At 42.2% G+C, this 18,811-nt stretch overlaps 1 protein-coding gene across 1 annotated transcript in view; it reads right to left on the bottom strand.

Moving 5' to 3' along the window:
- Positions 1–5,169: 5,169 nt before the first annotated feature.
- The window catches only part of LOC127582679 (nuclear receptor ROR-beta-like), a 70,390-nt gene continuing 56,748 nt past the window's right edge, over positions 5,170–18,811 (bottom strand). Inside the window, 5 exon segments of the mRNA XM_052038221.1 lie at positions 5,170–8,408; positions 10,380–10,492; positions 14,875–14,985; positions 15,783–15,890; positions 18,309–18,441. Of these exon segments, the coding sequence (XP_051894181.1) occupies positions 8,247–8,408; positions 10,380–10,492; positions 14,875–14,985; positions 15,783–15,890; positions 18,309–18,441 (627 nt within the window). The 3' untranslated portion in view covers positions 5,170–8,246.

Here is an 18,811-nt window from a genome sequence, read left to right as displayed (position 1 = left end):
GCCCATATCCATCTAAACTGTTCCTATCCATGTTCCTGTCCAAATGTCTTTTAACCATTGTAATTATACTCACCTCTACCACTTCCTCTGACAGCTCGTTCCATTATATCCACCACCCTCTATGTGAAAAGCTTACCCCTCAAGTCACCTTTAAGTCGCTCCCTTTTCACCTTAAACCTATACCCTCTAGTTTTAGACTCCCCTACCCTGGGGAAAAGACCGTGACCATGCACCTTATCTATGCCCCCCCCATGATTTTATATACCTCTACAAGGTCACCCTGCAGCCTCCTACGCTCCAAGGGAAACAGCCCCAACATTTCCAGTCTCTCCTTATAACTCAAGCTCTCCATTCCCCGTAACATTCTTGTAAATCTTTTCCGCACCCTTTCCAGCTTAACCCACAGAAAACAATTGAAAACCAAACACGGGACACAGATATTAAGACTAGCCAAGAGCTTTCAACACAGGAACATGAGTGGACTACTCAGCCCCCCCAGCATCTCCAGAGCATAGTGGGTCAGCTTCTTCCCACACCTTACGATCGGTGTGTCCTGTTATTCAGCAGCAAACAATTGGAAACAAAGTTTTGCTTTCAGCAGAAATACTATATTTTTATAAGGCTTCAGGTGAAACAATAATAATGAATAGTTTAGCCAACCTGATCCTCCTTTAAAAATTGTTTCCCTCATTTTGGCCTCTCCATTGCCATTTTCCTGGAAGCCACAAGGTGGCTCCAAAGCTCATTGGTTGGGAAGCAGGCTGCTTTCAATTAAACTGTGCTGTGGAATGCCATCCTGATCTCTGTGATCAGCTAATAGAGGGTGTGTGCTTGTTGTCAGCAGAATGTAGACAACATTAGCAAAACTGTTGTTTGAGGTTGCGTGATTTGTCGTTAGAAGGCATTCCATTTAATGGCCTGAGCAGTAATTAACTAAACTTATAGACTAAGCAAACAATACACCAATACTCGCTTGGGAGGTGGCAACACCTGAGGTAATAAATCCATCCCTGAGTTCTTCATTATAAACTACAACTATGCCTTTCATTGATATTCCCAGTCTGCATAGCTTTGGCACATTGAAAATGAATTTTAGCATCCCCACTCCTCTCACTTGATAAGGCAGGATGATTTGAGCAGGAAAGGGTTAAATCGGTGCAGTTGTGAAAGTCAAACTAGAGTGAACATGCTAACTAGTTTTAGGGGCCCTGACTAATTCCCTCAAGAAACTTTGAAATGTTGTCATTGTCAGCAGGCACGGGTTCTAAACCAAACCTATCTGCCTGAACATGGTCCCTATCCCTCCAGCCCCTGCAAGTTCATGTGCCTGTCTAAATGCCTCTCAAACACCACTATCGTATCTGCTTCTAGCACCACCCCCGGCAATGTGTTCCAAGCACCTACTATATTTACCTATAATATACCTACTATATTCCAAGCACCTTCGGCACAACATGGTGGGCCGAAGGGCCTGTATTGTGCTCTATTGTTCTATGTACTACTCTCTGTGTAAGACACTTAACTGGCACTTGTCCTTTAAACCTTCCCCTCTCACCTAAAGCCATGTGCTCTAGACTCTATCTTAAGTCTCTGCAGCTCATGTTCAACTGAGACCGTTTCCTCCACATCAGTCACACACTATTTTATCCAAGTGACACACATCTCCGTCTGCATTGATGTATAAATTGGACCAGGAAGTTCCACACTTACAATTATTGTGGTTCAGTCTCAGCTGAACAGGGGTGTGTCGCTCCCGTTGCTTTTCCTGCTGTTGAGAGATAGAACACAGGACACTACAGCACAGTACAGGCCCTTCGGCCCACAATGTTATGCCGACATTTTATCCTGCTCTAAGATCGATCTAATCCTTCCCTCCCACATAGCCCCCTATTTTTCTATCATTCATGTGTCTATCTAAGAGTCTCTTAAATGTCCCTAATGTATCTGCCCCCACAACCTCTGCCAGCACTGCGTTCCACGCACCCACCACTCTCTGTTTGAAAAACTTACCCCTGACATCCCCCTTATACCTTCCTCCAATCACCTTAAAATTATGTCCCCTCGCGTTAGCCATTGTCGCCCTGGGAAAAAGTCTCTGACTGTCCACTCGATCTATGCCTCTTATCATCTTGTACACCTCTATCAAGTCCCCTCTCATCCTCCTTCTCTCCAAAGAGAAAAGCCCTAGCTTGCTCAATCTGATTTAGGAACCTAAGATCTGATTGGGAACCTTTATAAATATTGCAGGATTTTTAAACTTCTTTCAAAGTCCACGGGAGGTGCTAAAAGCACCAGGAAGTACTTGCTCAGCTGTTCTTTGCTGCCTCAGTGACACCACTTGCAGTTCTCCATCACTGTTATGGGCATGAAAGGACACACAGGTGAGGACCATAGAGCAGGAGACAACGGCAGGCTCATCAGTGAAGAGACTACTCCCACAGCATCTTTAGAGATACGATAAATTACCTGGACCTCTCTGATGAAGAATCTATTATATCAGAGATAAAATAGAGAAGACCTTACCTTATTTGCAGACACTGCTGTTGTCACTGAGGTGTGACCTACTGCAGGAGGACCTACAGTTGCATGTAGGAACGTTACATGTCTCTGGGGCTGTACTCAATGGAGTTCAGAAGGATGGGGGGGGGGGGGGTGGGGTGGTGGGGGAAGGGATCTCATTGAAACCTACCGAATACTGAAAGACCTGGATAGAATGGACATGGAGAGGATGTTTCCATCAAAAGGAGAGTATAGGATCCGAGGGCACAGTCTCAGAATAAAAGGGATGGCTCTTTAAAACTGAGATGAGGAGGCATGGTAGTGTAGCAGTTAGCGTAATGCTATTACAGCGCCAGCGACCCGGGTTCAATTCCAGCCGCTGTCTGTAAGGAGTTTGTATGTTCTCCCTGTGTCTGCCTGGGTTTCCTCTGGGTACTCCGGTTTCCTCCCACATTCCAAAGACCTACAGTTTAGGAAGTTGTGGGCATGCCACGTTGGCGCCGGAAGCGTGGTGACACTTGCGGGTTGCCCCCGGAACACTCTACGCAAAAGATGCATTTCACTGTGTGTTTCGATGTACATGTGACTAATAAAGAAATATTATCTTACTTTCTTCAGCCAGAGGGTGGTGAATCCGTAGATTACCATGAAGGGCTGTGGCGGTCAAGTCTTTCGGTGTATTTAAGGCAGAGATTGATAGGTTCTTGATTGGTAAGGGGGTTAAGGGTTTTGGGGAGGAGGGGAAAAACAAAAAACAGCCATGATTGAATGGTGAAGACTCGATGGGCTGAATGGCCTAATTCTGGCTCTATATTTTATGGTCTTATGCATCTCGTGCCTGGACTGCTCTCTGTCAAGGTCATTGCATTGTGAAAACAGTGCATTAGAGAGGCACTCTGATCCACTGTATTCAGGCACTAGGATGTGTCTGCATTGTTAGCTTTTCAAGAGTGCAGGTCACCGTTGACCATATTCACTTGCCCAATGGACTTCACTTGTTACCTTGAGCAACAATCTGCTGGAGAAACTCAGCAGGTCGAGCAGCATCTGTGGGAGGAAAGGAGTTGGCAATGTTTCGGGTCAAAACCCTGCTTCAGGACTCACGATGCAGGGTTTCAACCTGAAACATCAATAATTCCTTCCCCCCCCACAGATGCTGCCTGACCTGCTGAGTTCCTCCAGTAGATTGTTTGTTGCTCCAGATTCCAGCATCTGCAGTCTCTTGTGTCTTGTTATTACCTTAAATGTTTTATGAATGGGTAAATTTTTTAAACCCCTTGAGTACAAGTTGTTCAGTGGATCACAAGAAGAATCTCCTCCTAGTAAATGCCCTATTTCTGTAGCATTTACAGAGGACAGGCTAGATTTTCACTGACCTAGACGGCTGTGTTCAACATCCGTTCCAGGAGTTGTGCACATAACCCAAGCTGGTATTTCATTATAATACAGAGAGGGTGCTACACTGCCAGAAGCGCTGAGTTTGGATAGCACGTCAAACCTCGTCCCCATCCCCTCATTAAAGATCCCACAGCACTACTTGACAATCTGCTATCGGACCATTCGAAAATCACAATGGTTTGGGCATCTGGTTCACCAGGTAATGTCTGTCATGCTCCCTTCCAACTTACTGGAGCCCTGGTTCCCATGCTCTCTTCCATCTTGCCTTGGCCCTGGTTCCCACGATCTCTCTGACTTGCAGGAGCCCTTCCTTCCGCAGTCCCATCCACGCACCAAGGCCTCATTTCCCGTGCTCCCTTACACTCACTGCGGACCAGTTCCCCACTCCCATTCAACTGCGGCCTCACCAATTCACTCCCACTTGGAATACTGTGCTCAGTTTTGGTCACCCTGCCATAGAAAAGATGCCATTAAGCTGGAAAGAGTGCAGAGGAGGGACGAGGGATGGAGAGAGGTTGAGCAGGCTGGGACTGAGTGTAGGATTAGAAATGAGGGGCAATCTTATAGAGGTGTATAACGTCAGGAGGGGCACAGATAGGGTGAATGCACACTATTTCCCTGGCTTGGGGAATCAGATGGCATAGGTTTAAGGGGGGAGATTTAATGGGAACCTGAAAGGAGCTTTTTCACCCAGAGTGTGATCAGTATTATGGAACAAGCTGCCAGAGGAAGTGGTTGAGGCAGGTACATTAACATTTAAAAAGACACTTGGGACAGGTACATGGATGGGAAAGGTTTAGAAGGAGATGGGCCAAATAGGACCAGCTTAGATGGGCGCCTCAGTCAGTATGGACCAGTTGGGCCGAAGGGCCTGTTTCCCTGCTGTATGACTCTATAACTCACTGGGGTCCCATTTCCCAGGCTCTCTTGAAACTGTCCACAATCCCATTTCCCTCGCTCCCTTTAAACTTACTGGGTTCACTGGAAAATTCATTAAAATAATGTGTAACATTTAAAAAAAGTAAATTAATGTGTTAGTGTATAATGAATAACATCCAATAGTCTGGAAAATCTGCAAATCCACAAATCCTGGGGATGTCAGATTATTGAAGTTATACTGACTTGTGAAAAGATATTCTTCTGGGCGCCGTGGCCAATTTATACCCCTCAACATCACCCACATTGTAATACTTGTCATCTTAGATGATAAAGCTGAACAAAACATCTAATAATTACCCATATTCATATAATATATAATTTTAATGTGGTTCATATACACATCCTTTACATTATGCATCTATATCGAGTCACTAATTGCTATCCCAATCATTGTTAAATTCACAATATATTAAAATAAGAATTTGTTTGTCATTGAAATCCAGATAAGGCTTTTTAAAAAATCTTTCTATTCTTCTCATCTTACATTTATATAAGTATTTCATTCTTTTTTTTAAAAAAAATAGAATTACAGTTTAACGATACAGACCAAAAAAAACATCAAAATGACTTTCTAAACTATATAACAAATATTGTTTTGTCAATAAATGTGCCAGAGAAAGCATATTTCACCATATTGAAAGAGAAACAAAGCTGGGTGTTCCTTCATTTCATATCTTCCACAACATTCACAAGAATAATACACACAGTGTAAGTTTAAATTTATTTTTAAGTGGTGTGAGATGCTACTTTATTGTAGGAGCTGAAACATATCCTATAAGGAACGGATCAGCCTTTTGAATCCCAGCAGAATATCTTTGAATACACTTTTTGCTAAGCAGATATGCAAAATACAAGCTAATTATTCTTCTGTTTCCAAGCAGAAGCTGTATCCTGCGCTGCAGGTGAAGTTGTTGAAACGAATATATAAGAAACATCAATGAGCCAGAAGATCTAAAGCACAGCTATATCTAATGAATATTTCATAAAGAAATCTCTTTTTTTTATATAAAACAAAGAAGAAAGTGCTTAAAATCTGGAATTCAACAAACGGATCCTTCACTTACCCATGTCCAAACATCTCAACTTTGTGAAAAATAATACTTTGTACTTCATTGGTACAGAAGTTTTTTTTTAAAAAATGCACCCACTTTAAAGGCAAAAGCAGCCTCAGGGTGTCCATGTCTATAATCTGCCAATATGTTCTAATTTTCCAATTAGTTCTTGCACTGAATAAGAGAAAGGGTCAGAAATCCTAACAAAATACCACTTACTATCTCAGGAATCGCAATCAATAAAATGTTCCTTCACTGTTCTGTAGTTTCTCAAGTTTTTCACTTTTGTTCTCAACTCTTATACTACTCTTTATTGCTTGCTCTGTTGTCAGACTAAAGTTCCAGGGGCTCCAAAAGTTCTCTAGTACTTTGCCAAAATGAGCACTCTTTGTGTCTGAACCTGGACCCCAAGTCCTAGTGGGCTTTAAAACTGTCCACATGCCAAGGCATTCATTAAACAGCAGTCAACTTGTTGGTGATTCACCTGAAGGCCCAGGGGATCGATTTCAATTGTCGTGAGTCTTACTTCTGCTCTGGCTGACATGGGCCCACAGACAATCAAACCCTAGTCTGTCTGGGCTCAGTCACACACTGTTCATTTGCTGTGTTCACTTACAGAGCCACTGAGAGAGCGTATCATAAGTCACTAATGTTCCCCACGTGAATTACACAGAGTGCTTTCTTCACTGTCTGAGAGGTGGGCCTTAGTGTAGCAATCAGGTTTAGGGATTTACAGTATACCTCCCATTTCATCTAACTTCCAGTACACAAATAACTTTCTATGCACCTCCACCACAATGTTCAAACTGCACTTACATAACATGTTTGCAACTTCTTTTCCGTTAGAATTGTTTTTTTTATTATTCTTCCCCAGTCAAACTTTCAAATTACATTTAAAATGAAAAGACACCACTGTGTGTAAAGTTCCATACCGCAATTAAGTTAATAAATAATTTTTTTTGTATGTTATATATTATTCCCTTATAGGACACCAGTAATGGAGAAATTAGATTACTCACTACACAAAATTAAATATTATACTTGTAAAAGCTTGTTCTTTGAAACATGGCAAGGATGTTTAACTGCTTCTACTCCAGGGTACAAGGAGTGGAGGTCTCACAACTTTTGTGGAAGTGTGTTGATTTGTAATATGCTAGTTACTGTTACTTGTCAGAAGCAAATTCGGAAGGGGATGAAAAGTTCCATGAAACATAATAAACAATGAGTAAATGACCTTCAGAAACTTTTTCTGGATGTGGATATTATTGGTAGGAATGGATTATATGGACCTCCGGTGGGAAAAAGTGCATTACTAGTTTTAGGGACGTCTGTGGACTGTGAATCAACTATTAACGTTTCTTCTCTTTAACCAGTAGTTAGCTATACAAATTAGTTTTCTGAGTGTCTGTGGGCAAATATCACTTCAATATTATACGTTGGTTAACTGATGTCATTTTCCGCTGATTGCAGTCATTTTGCAATAAGGTGCTGAAAAAGTTTTTCAGCAACTGCATCTGTCTAGTTTCCCCATTTTATTCTGGGCTCTCCAGGTTCACATAACCTAGAAAAAAACAGGCTTGTTAGTAGTAAAATATAGAAAATGCAATCCTTAAATGTCTCATGTGCTTCTGCACCTGTCTGACTATCGAGCCATTTTGTGCTAAACACCAGATTTTTGTCTTAAGGATAAATTTAAATGCATTGCCAAGCTACGACTACTGTCCACTAACACAGTTATAGTGCTAATGGGTACCATAACTTTTAGCTATTATTACATGCAGGCATCTTATTGACCATAGCCTAAAGATATATAGTAATAATATAAACACACAGACATTTACTTGTATAGGATTTCAGAGTTTTTAAAATCGCTGTCTTCAGCACTGTTGAATATTCATTGCAAGGGATTTTGCCCCACTCTTCTTGATGCAGTAATGCTGAGGAAACGTTCAGGAAAAAGAAAACCTAACCTCAAACGATGGACCACAAGAACAACTCTGAAATCACTGAGTATTCAGTGTAAAAAGAAACAACCTTAATAAAATATATAGGTTTGCATTACAGATAAAATACTATCTATACTCCCTTAATTCACTGTTCTTTTTACTGACAAAAACAGGTTTTATATAAAGAGCCTTGGAAGGAGAGTCTTGCAGTTTTGATTCTGGTCCATGATTACAATGGAGCTGCTTTTAATTGCCATGCACAAGGGTTTTTCCACTACTCAGTATCCAATTATTTACATTCTTTGACTGTGACGGTGAAACAACATGAAGTGCAGTACATTCATTCTAGTGCTATTGCAATTGGTGATAGAGGATTTAAACCCATTCATTTCTCACTTTGGGAATGCCGTGTTTAGCTGTTGGAGGAGTCTGGATACTGCATTTCTGTGCTGAATACTTCCTTGTAGAGTGGAGGAAAGTTGTGCACGGTTTGTGGGTGTAGCAGCTTGAATAGCTGCAGCTTGTCCACATGAAGGTTGCATACAGACTTCAGCATGGATAACTTGGAGATCAGCTGTTGTGGAGGAAGAGAAAAGATGGCACTGAGTTGAGGGACAACAGAGTTTCCCCAAAATCCTTTTCCCTGAATCACTTCAGAATAATAACAGCTAAAAATTATCCAAGCGAGAGTACTTGCATTACAGCACTGCGTCTGTTGGGAGTATTAGTTGTACATGAAACCCAAGGCATAGGAACAAGATAGGAAGATGCGTCACCCACAACCAAGGATGGGTTTTTGGGGGTGGGGGGGGGTAGAAAAGGGGGTCACAGGCCTGGCTGGAACTTGTGCTGTGCTTGGGTGGGGCCTGTAACACTGGGTGGTGTTCAGTGAGGAAGTCCTTGCAGCAAGGATGAGGAGCAGGTAGAGGACGACAGGGAGGGATGTGCGGAGATGGAGCTGAGAAATATCGGTGAATTGGAAGGGTCTCAGGCAAGGGAGGGAGTCAAAAACTTGGAGCAATCACAGAGTTGGGGTGGGAGGCAAGGGGCAATCGGGAGCAAGACTGATGAGTCAGGTGGCGATGGGTAGGAAGAATCAAAAGGCAAATTGTGGTCCCAAAGCTGCAATGAGCATTAAAAACCCCAAAAATACTACAGCACTCAGGCAGCATCTGTGGGGAGAGAAACAGTCAATGATTCTTCAACAGAACTGGAAGCAAGAATACTGAGGTGACTTGAGTTAAAGGCAGGGGTGGACAGAGATAGGGGAATTGCTGTGGTTGAGTGCACAACAAAATTGTCAAGGTAACAGTCACTTCAAACTTCCGCAGTCGGACGTGGAAGAACAAAGCACCAATGAAGCAGGAAGGCACAACCACACCTGTGGAGAGTCAGAAGAAAAAGGGCGGCCTCCAGAAGTTGTTAAATTTAATATTAAGTCTCAAGGATTGCAAAAAGAAGTTTCAGATACGGGAGATCTGAAATAAAAACAGTAAATGCTGGAAAGACTCAGCAAGTCAGGCAGCATCTGTGGAAAGAGAAACAGTTAAAATGTTTCAGGAGGATATAGACAGGTTAAGTGAAGGGACAAAGACAAGGCAGATAAAAAGAGTTAAAAAAAAACACGAGGTCATCCACTTTGGTGGAAATAGAAGTGTAGGGTATTTTCTAAATGGCTGAAGTGTTGGTAAAGAGGGACCTGGGTGCCCTTGTACACAACAGACTGAAAGTTAACATGAAGGTACAGCGAGCAACTTGGTATGCAAATCATATTTTGGCCTTTACTGCAAGGAGATTTAAGCACAAGGGTACAAATGTCTTGTTCCATTATACGGGGCCCTGGTGACTCTGCATCTAAGATAATATGTCCCCATCTGCTCTCTACCCAAGGGTGGATATGCTTGTGACAGAGGGAGCGCACTGAAGGTTCACCTTGAAAGGTGGGTTTGTCATACGAGGAGAGGTTAACAAGAGCAGGAGTTTACTCCCTTGAGTTTACAAAATGAGAGGTGCCCTCAATGTAACATTCAAAATCCTTATGGAGCTTGACAGGGAAGATGCAAGGATAATACTTCCCTGCTGGAATGTCTGGGACCAGAGATCACGCTCTTCAAATCGGAGCTTGGCCATTCTTTCACCTCAAGGGTGGAGTGTCTTTGGAATTCTCTACACAAGAGGGCACTTGAGGCTCAGTCACTGAGTAAATCAAGACAGAGACCGATAAGGGAATCAAGGGATATGGTCTCAGTGCAGGAATGTGGCATTGAGGTAAAAGATCAGCCTTGATCTTACTGAATGATGAAATTAGTCCGAACTGCCTCTTCTTGCTCCCTTTTGTCCTGTTCTCAGCTCAAGCCTCTCATCAGCTCCCCTGATGGTTTTTGGGTTGATGTCCATGCTCCCCCTTGGAACATTTTGCAACTGTCATGTGCGATGTGGTTACCTGCAGTTGATTGCACTCAGTGCTACCAATTTCTGTGTTTACATTTCTATTCCTGAAGCGGAACATTTGATTTTACACCCAAGCCGGCGCTTCATTGTTTACCTTCGATAACTTGTCATCATCCAGGTGATTTTTTTGAATGACATGTTGCAACGCCTCATAAATCTTGTCCTGCAGCTTCTTAACTTTTCTAGCTTCTGTGAGCCATGGTCGATCTGAAGAGACAGGTTTTAAGTTATTCCACACCCATAAAACAAATAGTGCTTGGAAAAGTGATAGATTGGCTGGTAGTGAAGCGTCTTAAAGTATCATAGAGAATAATAACAGACCCTTCAGCCTACTGAGTCCACTCCGAACATCAAGCTTCCATTAATCCTACTCTGACCCCTTTTTATTCTCCCCACATTCCCATCAATTCCCCCCCAGAGTCTACCACTCACCTATCCACTAGGGGCAATTTACAGCAACCGATTAACGTACCAACTCATGCATCATCAGGATGTGGGGGGAAACCCGAGCACCCAGGGGAAACCCACACAGTCATAGGGAGAACAAAGGCAGCACTGGAGATCCGTACTCAACCTGGGTCACTGGAGCTGCGAGGCAGCAGCTCTACTGGCTGTACCACGGTGTTGCCCTACCTCTAGTAATCTCTGATGGTCACTCATCCAATGTCTAATTAAATACACAGATCTACACATTTTATTAAGAAACACTAAACACTATTCCACATAAGCAATTTTTGTAGTTCATAACTCCGTTGTAGAAGTATTTCCTTTTTAGATTTGACATTAAACAAATCCTTTGGCAATTATCCTCTGGTACAGAGGACAGGGTGGGGCGGGATTCAGTTGTGGTTCTGAATGCGTGACCTAATCCTATACTCGGATATCAGCTGCTCGTTGTACTCATGCCCAAAGGTTTGAATACATTAAGGGAGTACAACTAAAGGTAACTTTGTGTATTTGGTGCCAGTAGCCAATGGTTGTACTCCCCCATAACACACATCTCCCAATTACCTAGCTAAATCAAGCCCTGAACCAGCATAACTAGGAAAGGTTAACTAGCTTGTTATTTGCAGACAGATTTCTTGTTACATAAGCCATGTTTGCTTATGTAATTGTGACTGCATCTCAAAATTCCAAAGGATATAGAAACAGCCAGAGAATGTGATAAACTAAGGCTCATCCCTCAACCTCCGTAAGGTGTGCTTCAGGCTCCGACCTACAACTTCAGTCAATCCTGCCTACATCCAGGTGTTTTGCTCAGTTATTGAGATGGTTGCTAGGTGATTATTGGGCAATAGCTAGGAAGAGCTACAATCCCTTTATATTGGGAAATAGAGTAGAGTATTAATTCTTAAACTCTCACCGAATTACAGGGATTAAAAAACAAGTTCAATGCAACCTATCTTTTAACTTGGTGACTATAACTGTTGGGATGAAGCTGCAACAAAAGAGCTGGTCATTGACTTCAGGAAAGGGGGCAGTGTACATGCACCTGTCTACATCAATGGTGCTGAGGTCAAGAGGGTTGAGAGCGTCAAGTTCCTGGGAGTGAACATCACCAACAGCCTGTCCTGGTCAAATCACATAAATGCCACGGCCAAGAAAGCTCACGAGTGCCTCTACTTCCTCAGGAGGCTAAAGAAATTGTTATCAATGCACCATAGAAAGCATCCTATCTGGATGCATCACGCCTTGGTACAGCAACTGCTCTGCCCAGGAACGCAAGAAATGGCAGAGAGTTGTGGACACAGTCCAGTGTGTCACGGACACCAGCCTCCCCTCCTTGGACTCTGTCTTTACCTCTCACTGTCTTGGTGAAGCAGCCAGCATAATCAAAGACCCCACCCACCCAGGTCATTCTCTCTTCTCTCCTCTTCCATCAGGTAGAAAATATAGAAGCCTGAGAGCACGTACCACCAGACTTAAGGACAGCTTCTACCCCACTGTGATAAGACTACTGAATGGTTCCCTTATACGATGAGATGGACTCTAACCTCATGATCTACCTTGTTATGACCTTGCACCTTATTGCACTGTACTTTCTCTACAGCTGTGACACTTTCCTCTGTACTGTTATTGTTTTTACCTGTACTACATCAATGCACTCTGTACTAACTCAATGTAACTGCACTGTGTAATGAATTGACCTGTACGATCGGTATGCAAGACAAGCTTTTCCACTGTACCTCAGAACAAGTGACAATAATAAACCAATACGTACAAGACATTCCCTGGGCAAAGTTGGACAGAAAGAAACGTGGCTTGTGAATAAATTATTCTTCCAGACCCACAGACGTTGGATCTGGAAATGGGTTGCGAGGTAATAGCTGTCCACAAACAATTCTTGCAAAAGGTTAAATCAGCGACGTCACAATTGGCAGCAAACTTACCTCTCTACAGAAGAAGGTCCACTTTTGTGATACAGTTTGTGATACGAACAGGAAACTATAAACTATAAACTGCCCAGCAATACTGAGGGGGTACTGCGCTGGTGTCTGCTTTTGAACAAGATGATAAACTAAAGCCTACCAGCTCCCAGGTTGATCTAAAAGATGTCGTTTTACTTTACAGATAAAAGATGCATTGAGGTTCTTGCCAATACCTGCTCCTCATTCAAAATCACAAGAACATTATTTGGCCATGGTCATGTTGTTGTCTGCAGGACCTTGCTGCATGGAAATTAATTGCTACATGAAAACAGCAACTCAATTCAGAATGAAAATGGATGCAAAGAGATTATGTAAATTTTTTCACTATTTTCAATTTAAATATTTAATCACAAACGGGACATACTGGTTTTATACATCTTAACGTTCAAATCTTAAAACTATTCCAAAGGAGAGAACACCCATTCTTCACTGTAATTAGTGCTGAGCAAATTAAATCTCTAGAAACTGGACTTTTTAGGTTGCAGTTTCTTGTGATTCTGGTGAATAAATTGTTATTTTGAAGAGAGAACATTTTGTTTTCTTTTCAAGTTTAAAGAAGAATGTTTCACCTCTTGTGTCACACTTTTACATTCCTCCTGTTCAACTAAATTGAATAAAAATTGAACTGGAGCCTTTCTGTAGTTGAATCTCCAAAGAAGTTGAATCTGAAATAAAAACTGAAAATGCTGGAAACACTCAGCAGGTCAGGCAGCATCTGTGGAGCGAGGAACTGTTAATGTTTCAGGTCTGAGACCCTCCGTCATGAACCTGAAACGTTAACTTTTCTTTTTTCCGCAGATGCTTTCTGAGTGTTTCCAGGATTTTCTGTTGCTCAGGATGTACAAGATCAAGGAACTCTGTCCCACAAGTTTATTATGTGTAGGACTGAATGAGTTAATAATTCCTTTGATAAACATGGTCTCAACTGGCTTATATCTGCAATTAGTAGGACTTAATAAATTATCTGCCAGTCTGTTCTTGTTAAGGGAGGGATGAGTGAGATAAGGGAAGAAAGAAAAAAAAATGTGCAGAAAAACATGTTTGTGTGCATGGCTGGGGCATCAAAAACCAGAGTGCTTAAGTTTACAGTGAAAGGAAGGGGTTTTAAAGAGGATCTGAGCAGCAAATTTTCCTCAGAGACTAGTTGATGTCTAGAACACTCTCTAGAGGTGGTGGAATCAGATAGAATTATGTTCAAGAGGCATTGGACAGACGGTTGAGTAGGCAAGGCATAGAAGGCCTATTGACCGGAATTAGTATAGATGGGCAAAACAGTTGGATTAGACACAGTGTGCCTAAGGCCCGTTTCTGTGCTGTACAACTGTATGACAGCACAGTGATGGAGTGAAGGAGGAGAGAATGCATTACTTATGGAGGCTAGACTTCACTGGAGTGAAATATCATTGGATTCAGGAATTGTGGCCCATAGTCAATCCACCAAGAGAATTTTCAACAACATGGCAAGCATTTCTCAGACACTTGAGTCCTACAGTTATACAGCACGGAAACAGGCCCTTTGGCCCAACTCGTCCACGTCGACCAAGGTTTCTTCCTGAGCTAGTTCCATTTACGTGCATTTAGCCCATATGCCTCTAAACCTTTCCCATCTATGTACTCGTCCAAATACCTTTTGAAAGTTTCCTTCTTGCAATCCTAAGATGTGGCACTCATAGAACAGTACAGCACAGGAACAGGCCCTTCGGCCAACAATGTCTGTGCCGAACCTAATGCTGAATTAACCTGCCTGTACATGATCCACATCTCTCCATTCCCTGCATATTCACGTGTCTATCTAACAGCCTCTTAAATGCCACCATCATATCCGCTTCCACCAATAGCTTCCACTCAGTTCTCCATTTAAAACAATGCAACCTTCTTTTACTACAGAGTCCAGTGATCAGCTGCTTGAACTATCCAACCACAAGTAGAACGGCCATGGGGAAGTGCCAAAATTTGACTGAGTAGCATCTGCTCGTCTTTTTTCCCTACTCAGTAATACCCAACTCCCATTCATAAAGTACTTTGGTTCAACTGTTTAGGAACCTATTCTTGGCATTAATGGTCTGTATCGTCGGGTTCACACAACACAGTATAAAAACTGGATCTGACCAACACTCATTGAAGTTCCTAGACTGGTGCTCAATTATTTAGTGTACACACCTGGTGACAATAAGATGCCGGCGGTGAACAATGCAATTTCTTCCTCCGTCAAATGCAGGCAGCATAAGCTTTTAGCAAATTCAAAAACAACACTGATAAAGTCATCACAACCTGAAGAAGAAATTAGAAACATTGTAAATCCAGTTGCAGGAACACACAAAAAGAGATTAAACTGAAAATAGATGACCCTCACCAATTTTTACAGATGCACCAGGGAAATCATCCTATCCGCTGCGTCACGGCTTGGTGTGGCAACTGCTCTGCCCAAGACCGCAAAAAATTGCAGAGAGTCATGGACACAGCCCAGTCCATCAGGAAAACCAGCCTCCCCTCCATGGACTCTGTCTACACTTCCCGCTGCCTCGGGAAAGCAGTCAACATAATCAAAGACCCCTCCCACCCCGGTCATTCTCTCTTCTTTCCCTCTCCTGTCAGGCAGAAGATTCAAAAGTCTGAGAGCACGTACCACCAGGCTCAAGGACAGCTTCTGTCCCACTGTTATCAGACTCTTGAACAGACTTCTTATACAATAAAGATGAACTCTTGATCTCTCAATCTATGTCGTCATGGCCCTTGCACTTTGTCTGTCTGCACTTCACCTTCTCTGTAACTGTAGCAACATATTCTGCATTGTTTGTTTCCCTTTTGTACTACCCTGATGTACATGTATGAAATGATCTGTCTGGATGGCATGCAAACAAAAGCTTTTCACTGTATCTCAGTACATGTGACAATAATAAACCAATTAGATTCCGAACAGCAGAGATACCCTTTATCATCATGATAAACCAGCTGTAAGCTGGGACTGTACTTCTTGCCCACCATATTCTTTGCTTAGTTGCCATCAAAATTTCTTGGCCAGTTGCATTTCCTCCTGACACTTGATTTTCATGGTAACAGAATCTTACCCAATGACTTGAAGATCTGTGTGCTTCCATACTTTCCTTCGAAAAACAACGTATTGTTCATAGGGTTATACGCTCGGCACATTCGAACCAACAAAACCTCAAGGCAACCTAAAACGAGAAGACAAAATTCTTTCTCTATGTCATAAAATTAGCGTAGATCAACTCCGAACAAAATCTTTGATGTACAGCTGGTATTTGTAAGTTTCATATCTGCATTAACACCAACATACCAAACAGAACCTCTAAACTGAGAAACAAACGTGTAACAAAAGTTACTTTACTTCAATAGGAAAAGGGCAAGACAGCATTTACAAACACTGCTCAAGTAAAGATTACACTGTGGTTATCTAAGAAAGCTCAACATACAACTTTTCTATTATTGCGTGCCCTGGCATTACAACAAAGGTGAAAGATTACTTAAAGGAGCCCTGTCATTTGTACTGGAGAATCAAGGGACTAGGAGACAAGGTTACTAAATGTACTGGGGGGCAGTTGTAATCCAACCTGTCCCACTGGGAAACAAAAGATCATCAGCAACACTGGTTTCACACCCAGCCCCCCTTTGATACTGGGTGGAATGCAAGACTGTTCTTCCTCTCGATCCCAAGAACCTTCTGGCTGACAGGTATTAAAACCAAGGCTTTGAAGGCGATAGGCAAGTGCAGGAAAATAGGATTAGTATAGATGGTACTCAAAAGATAGCATGGACTGGTGGGCCAAAGGGCCTGGTTCAATAAGGTGACCAATCGGGTTTCTGGTTTCCTTGAGGAAAGGGAGGGCAGGATTGAGTGACGGGGATGCAAAACAGCTACCAATAAAAAATATTCCACAGAAATAGCAAGTGAAAATTCAAGAAGTTGAAGAGGACTAAAATTAACAAGAAGGCCTAGACGAAAGTAGACAAGCAAAAGGGTAAGTTAAAGGAGATATTTACACATATTGGATGTTTGATTGGCTTAAGCACATGTGGCTGTTGAAGCAGGGACTTGTTTGAAAATGAATTCAATGCACAAAATAGTCAGGGGAATGGGAAACAATGATGTTTAAACTGATAGCTCTGTTTGAGTGAGGATTAGCACAATCACAGCGGCTTCATTGGGCTTTGTCGCTGCTGTAATCCTTAGATCAATACATCATTTAAAATTTTAAGAGGAAGACCGGTGATGCTTGAATGCTCCTGGATTGTAAACTGCTGTTATTTGACTTGCTCCTCTCAGCCACTTTAAAAAGCATGCCCACCTATTTTCAAACCAGGCAATAAGTTGAGCCTGATCACCCTTTATAATTCACTATTCACATATGCCATTTATTTTGTAATTAAAATAGGTACTGGCTGAACAGTAGTGCAGAAATGGTAGATGTGGGTGTTGGGAAAAATCAAATATAGTCATTAGACATACACAACCACAATCTGTAACATACTGTTACTAAAATTATTTCAAAATCAAATGTTATTATGCAATTTTTTCAAAAGGAGTCATACAGTTACATTGGTATTTCTCAACATACATCCTACTTATTGACAACATATTTAGACTATTTCAGAAAATTTAAGCAAATATATTACTTGGAATGGCTACATCTCAGCCAGAATTGTCCACTCGTCCAACTTTGATGCATAGAACATCTCTTCTCTCTACTTCAATATCAGGAGTAAAACTTCAGCTACCATATCCCCACAATTTAATTCTGTGTCTCTCTCTCTTCCAAAGCTGATGAGCTTCCTTAAAATGTCTGAACAGTCTTCTCTTTTAACTTTCCTCCTCCTTATTCCTTGGGGCTTCCCAAGTCCCTATAAAGATCCTTGGAAGATTTTATTTCCCAAAGCCACTGAAAGTGAATGTTATTCAGTGTAGGGTCATACTGCAGCTTTATCTTACTCCAACTGAGGGTCAGTTAACTCGAGTGGATACACAACCTGCACTTACCCACCTTGTCTGTGTCCATCGGGTGGATACATAACCTGCACTTGTCTGCATCCACTGCTCTATAAACAATGATAACTAAAACTTTTGGGAAAGCACAGCCACAGACAAAGCCAAGTAAAGAATGTCCAGGGAATAATATTTTCATACTGGTGACTACTGCCTGGAAAGGTATCCTCAACTGGTAGATAGCAGGGTCAGCACGCAGAACTCTGGGCATGAAACTGACGTTGATGAACTTCAGAGGCAGACTATAACTTGCTGATGTTCCTGTGTTATGTGTTTGGCCCCACCACTGAAAACAAATTTCTAGGAATTAGTCTGCAGATAAAAGCTACAAAGAATCAGAAGGTAGTTCATCTTATGCCACTGAATATTAGTTGCTGATGGAAATTCCCTTTATTTCAGGTTGTTGAAATATAGCCATTAGAGTGTCCAGACTCACCAAGAGCCTCAGATATACTGCTGTTTCCTTTGTCAGTATCCGTCACTTATAATGGCACTGAAATATTTCTGCCGGGGTGCTTATGTGTTATTTTCTTTGACCAATGTTATCAGTGCCTGGCTACTGTTACAATAACGGAGTGGGTTTGATATCTACCTGCTTTAAGGAGTATGATCTGATCATTCTGACACAGATCCATGAATCCACTGATCCGCTTGGCAAACTCCACTACGTACTGGATTGCGTCTGTAACTTGGATTGCACACTGCTGCCACATGGCCTCACAAGACTGTTCAAACAAAGGACCAGAGTGAATGCACGGCACAAAAGACATCACCAGATTGTATTCTGCATATACAGTTCACAAACCTATCACGTAACACTGGGTCTGGATGATCAGCCTCAGTGGTCGGCACCACTTTGAATGCCATGAACATAATGACTTTTCAGAAGCTATCATAACATAAGGAACAGAAGCAGCAGCAGGCAATCCAGCCCCTTGTGTCCGCGCTACCATCCATACGATCATGGCTGACTTTCCCTCACTAATCCCATATCCCTCAATATGCGCAGATCTATCAATGGTCCTTGCAATACTGCTGTCAATCCACAGCGCAGTGAATTGTGTGCAGGTCACAACAGGGTTCTGTTTTTGTGAA

This window comes from Pristis pectinata, chromosome 24 (genome assembly GCF_009764475.1).
Source record: "Pristis pectinata isolate sPriPec2 chromosome 24, sPriPec2.1.pri, whole genome shotgun sequence".
In the NCBI taxonomy this organism is placed as follows: Eukaryota; Metazoa; Chordata; class Chondrichthyes; order Rhinopristiformes; family Pristidae; genus Pristis; species Pristis pectinata.
Note: the sequence above shows the minus strand (reverse complement) of the source record. Positions and strands in the feature narration are given on the sequence as shown.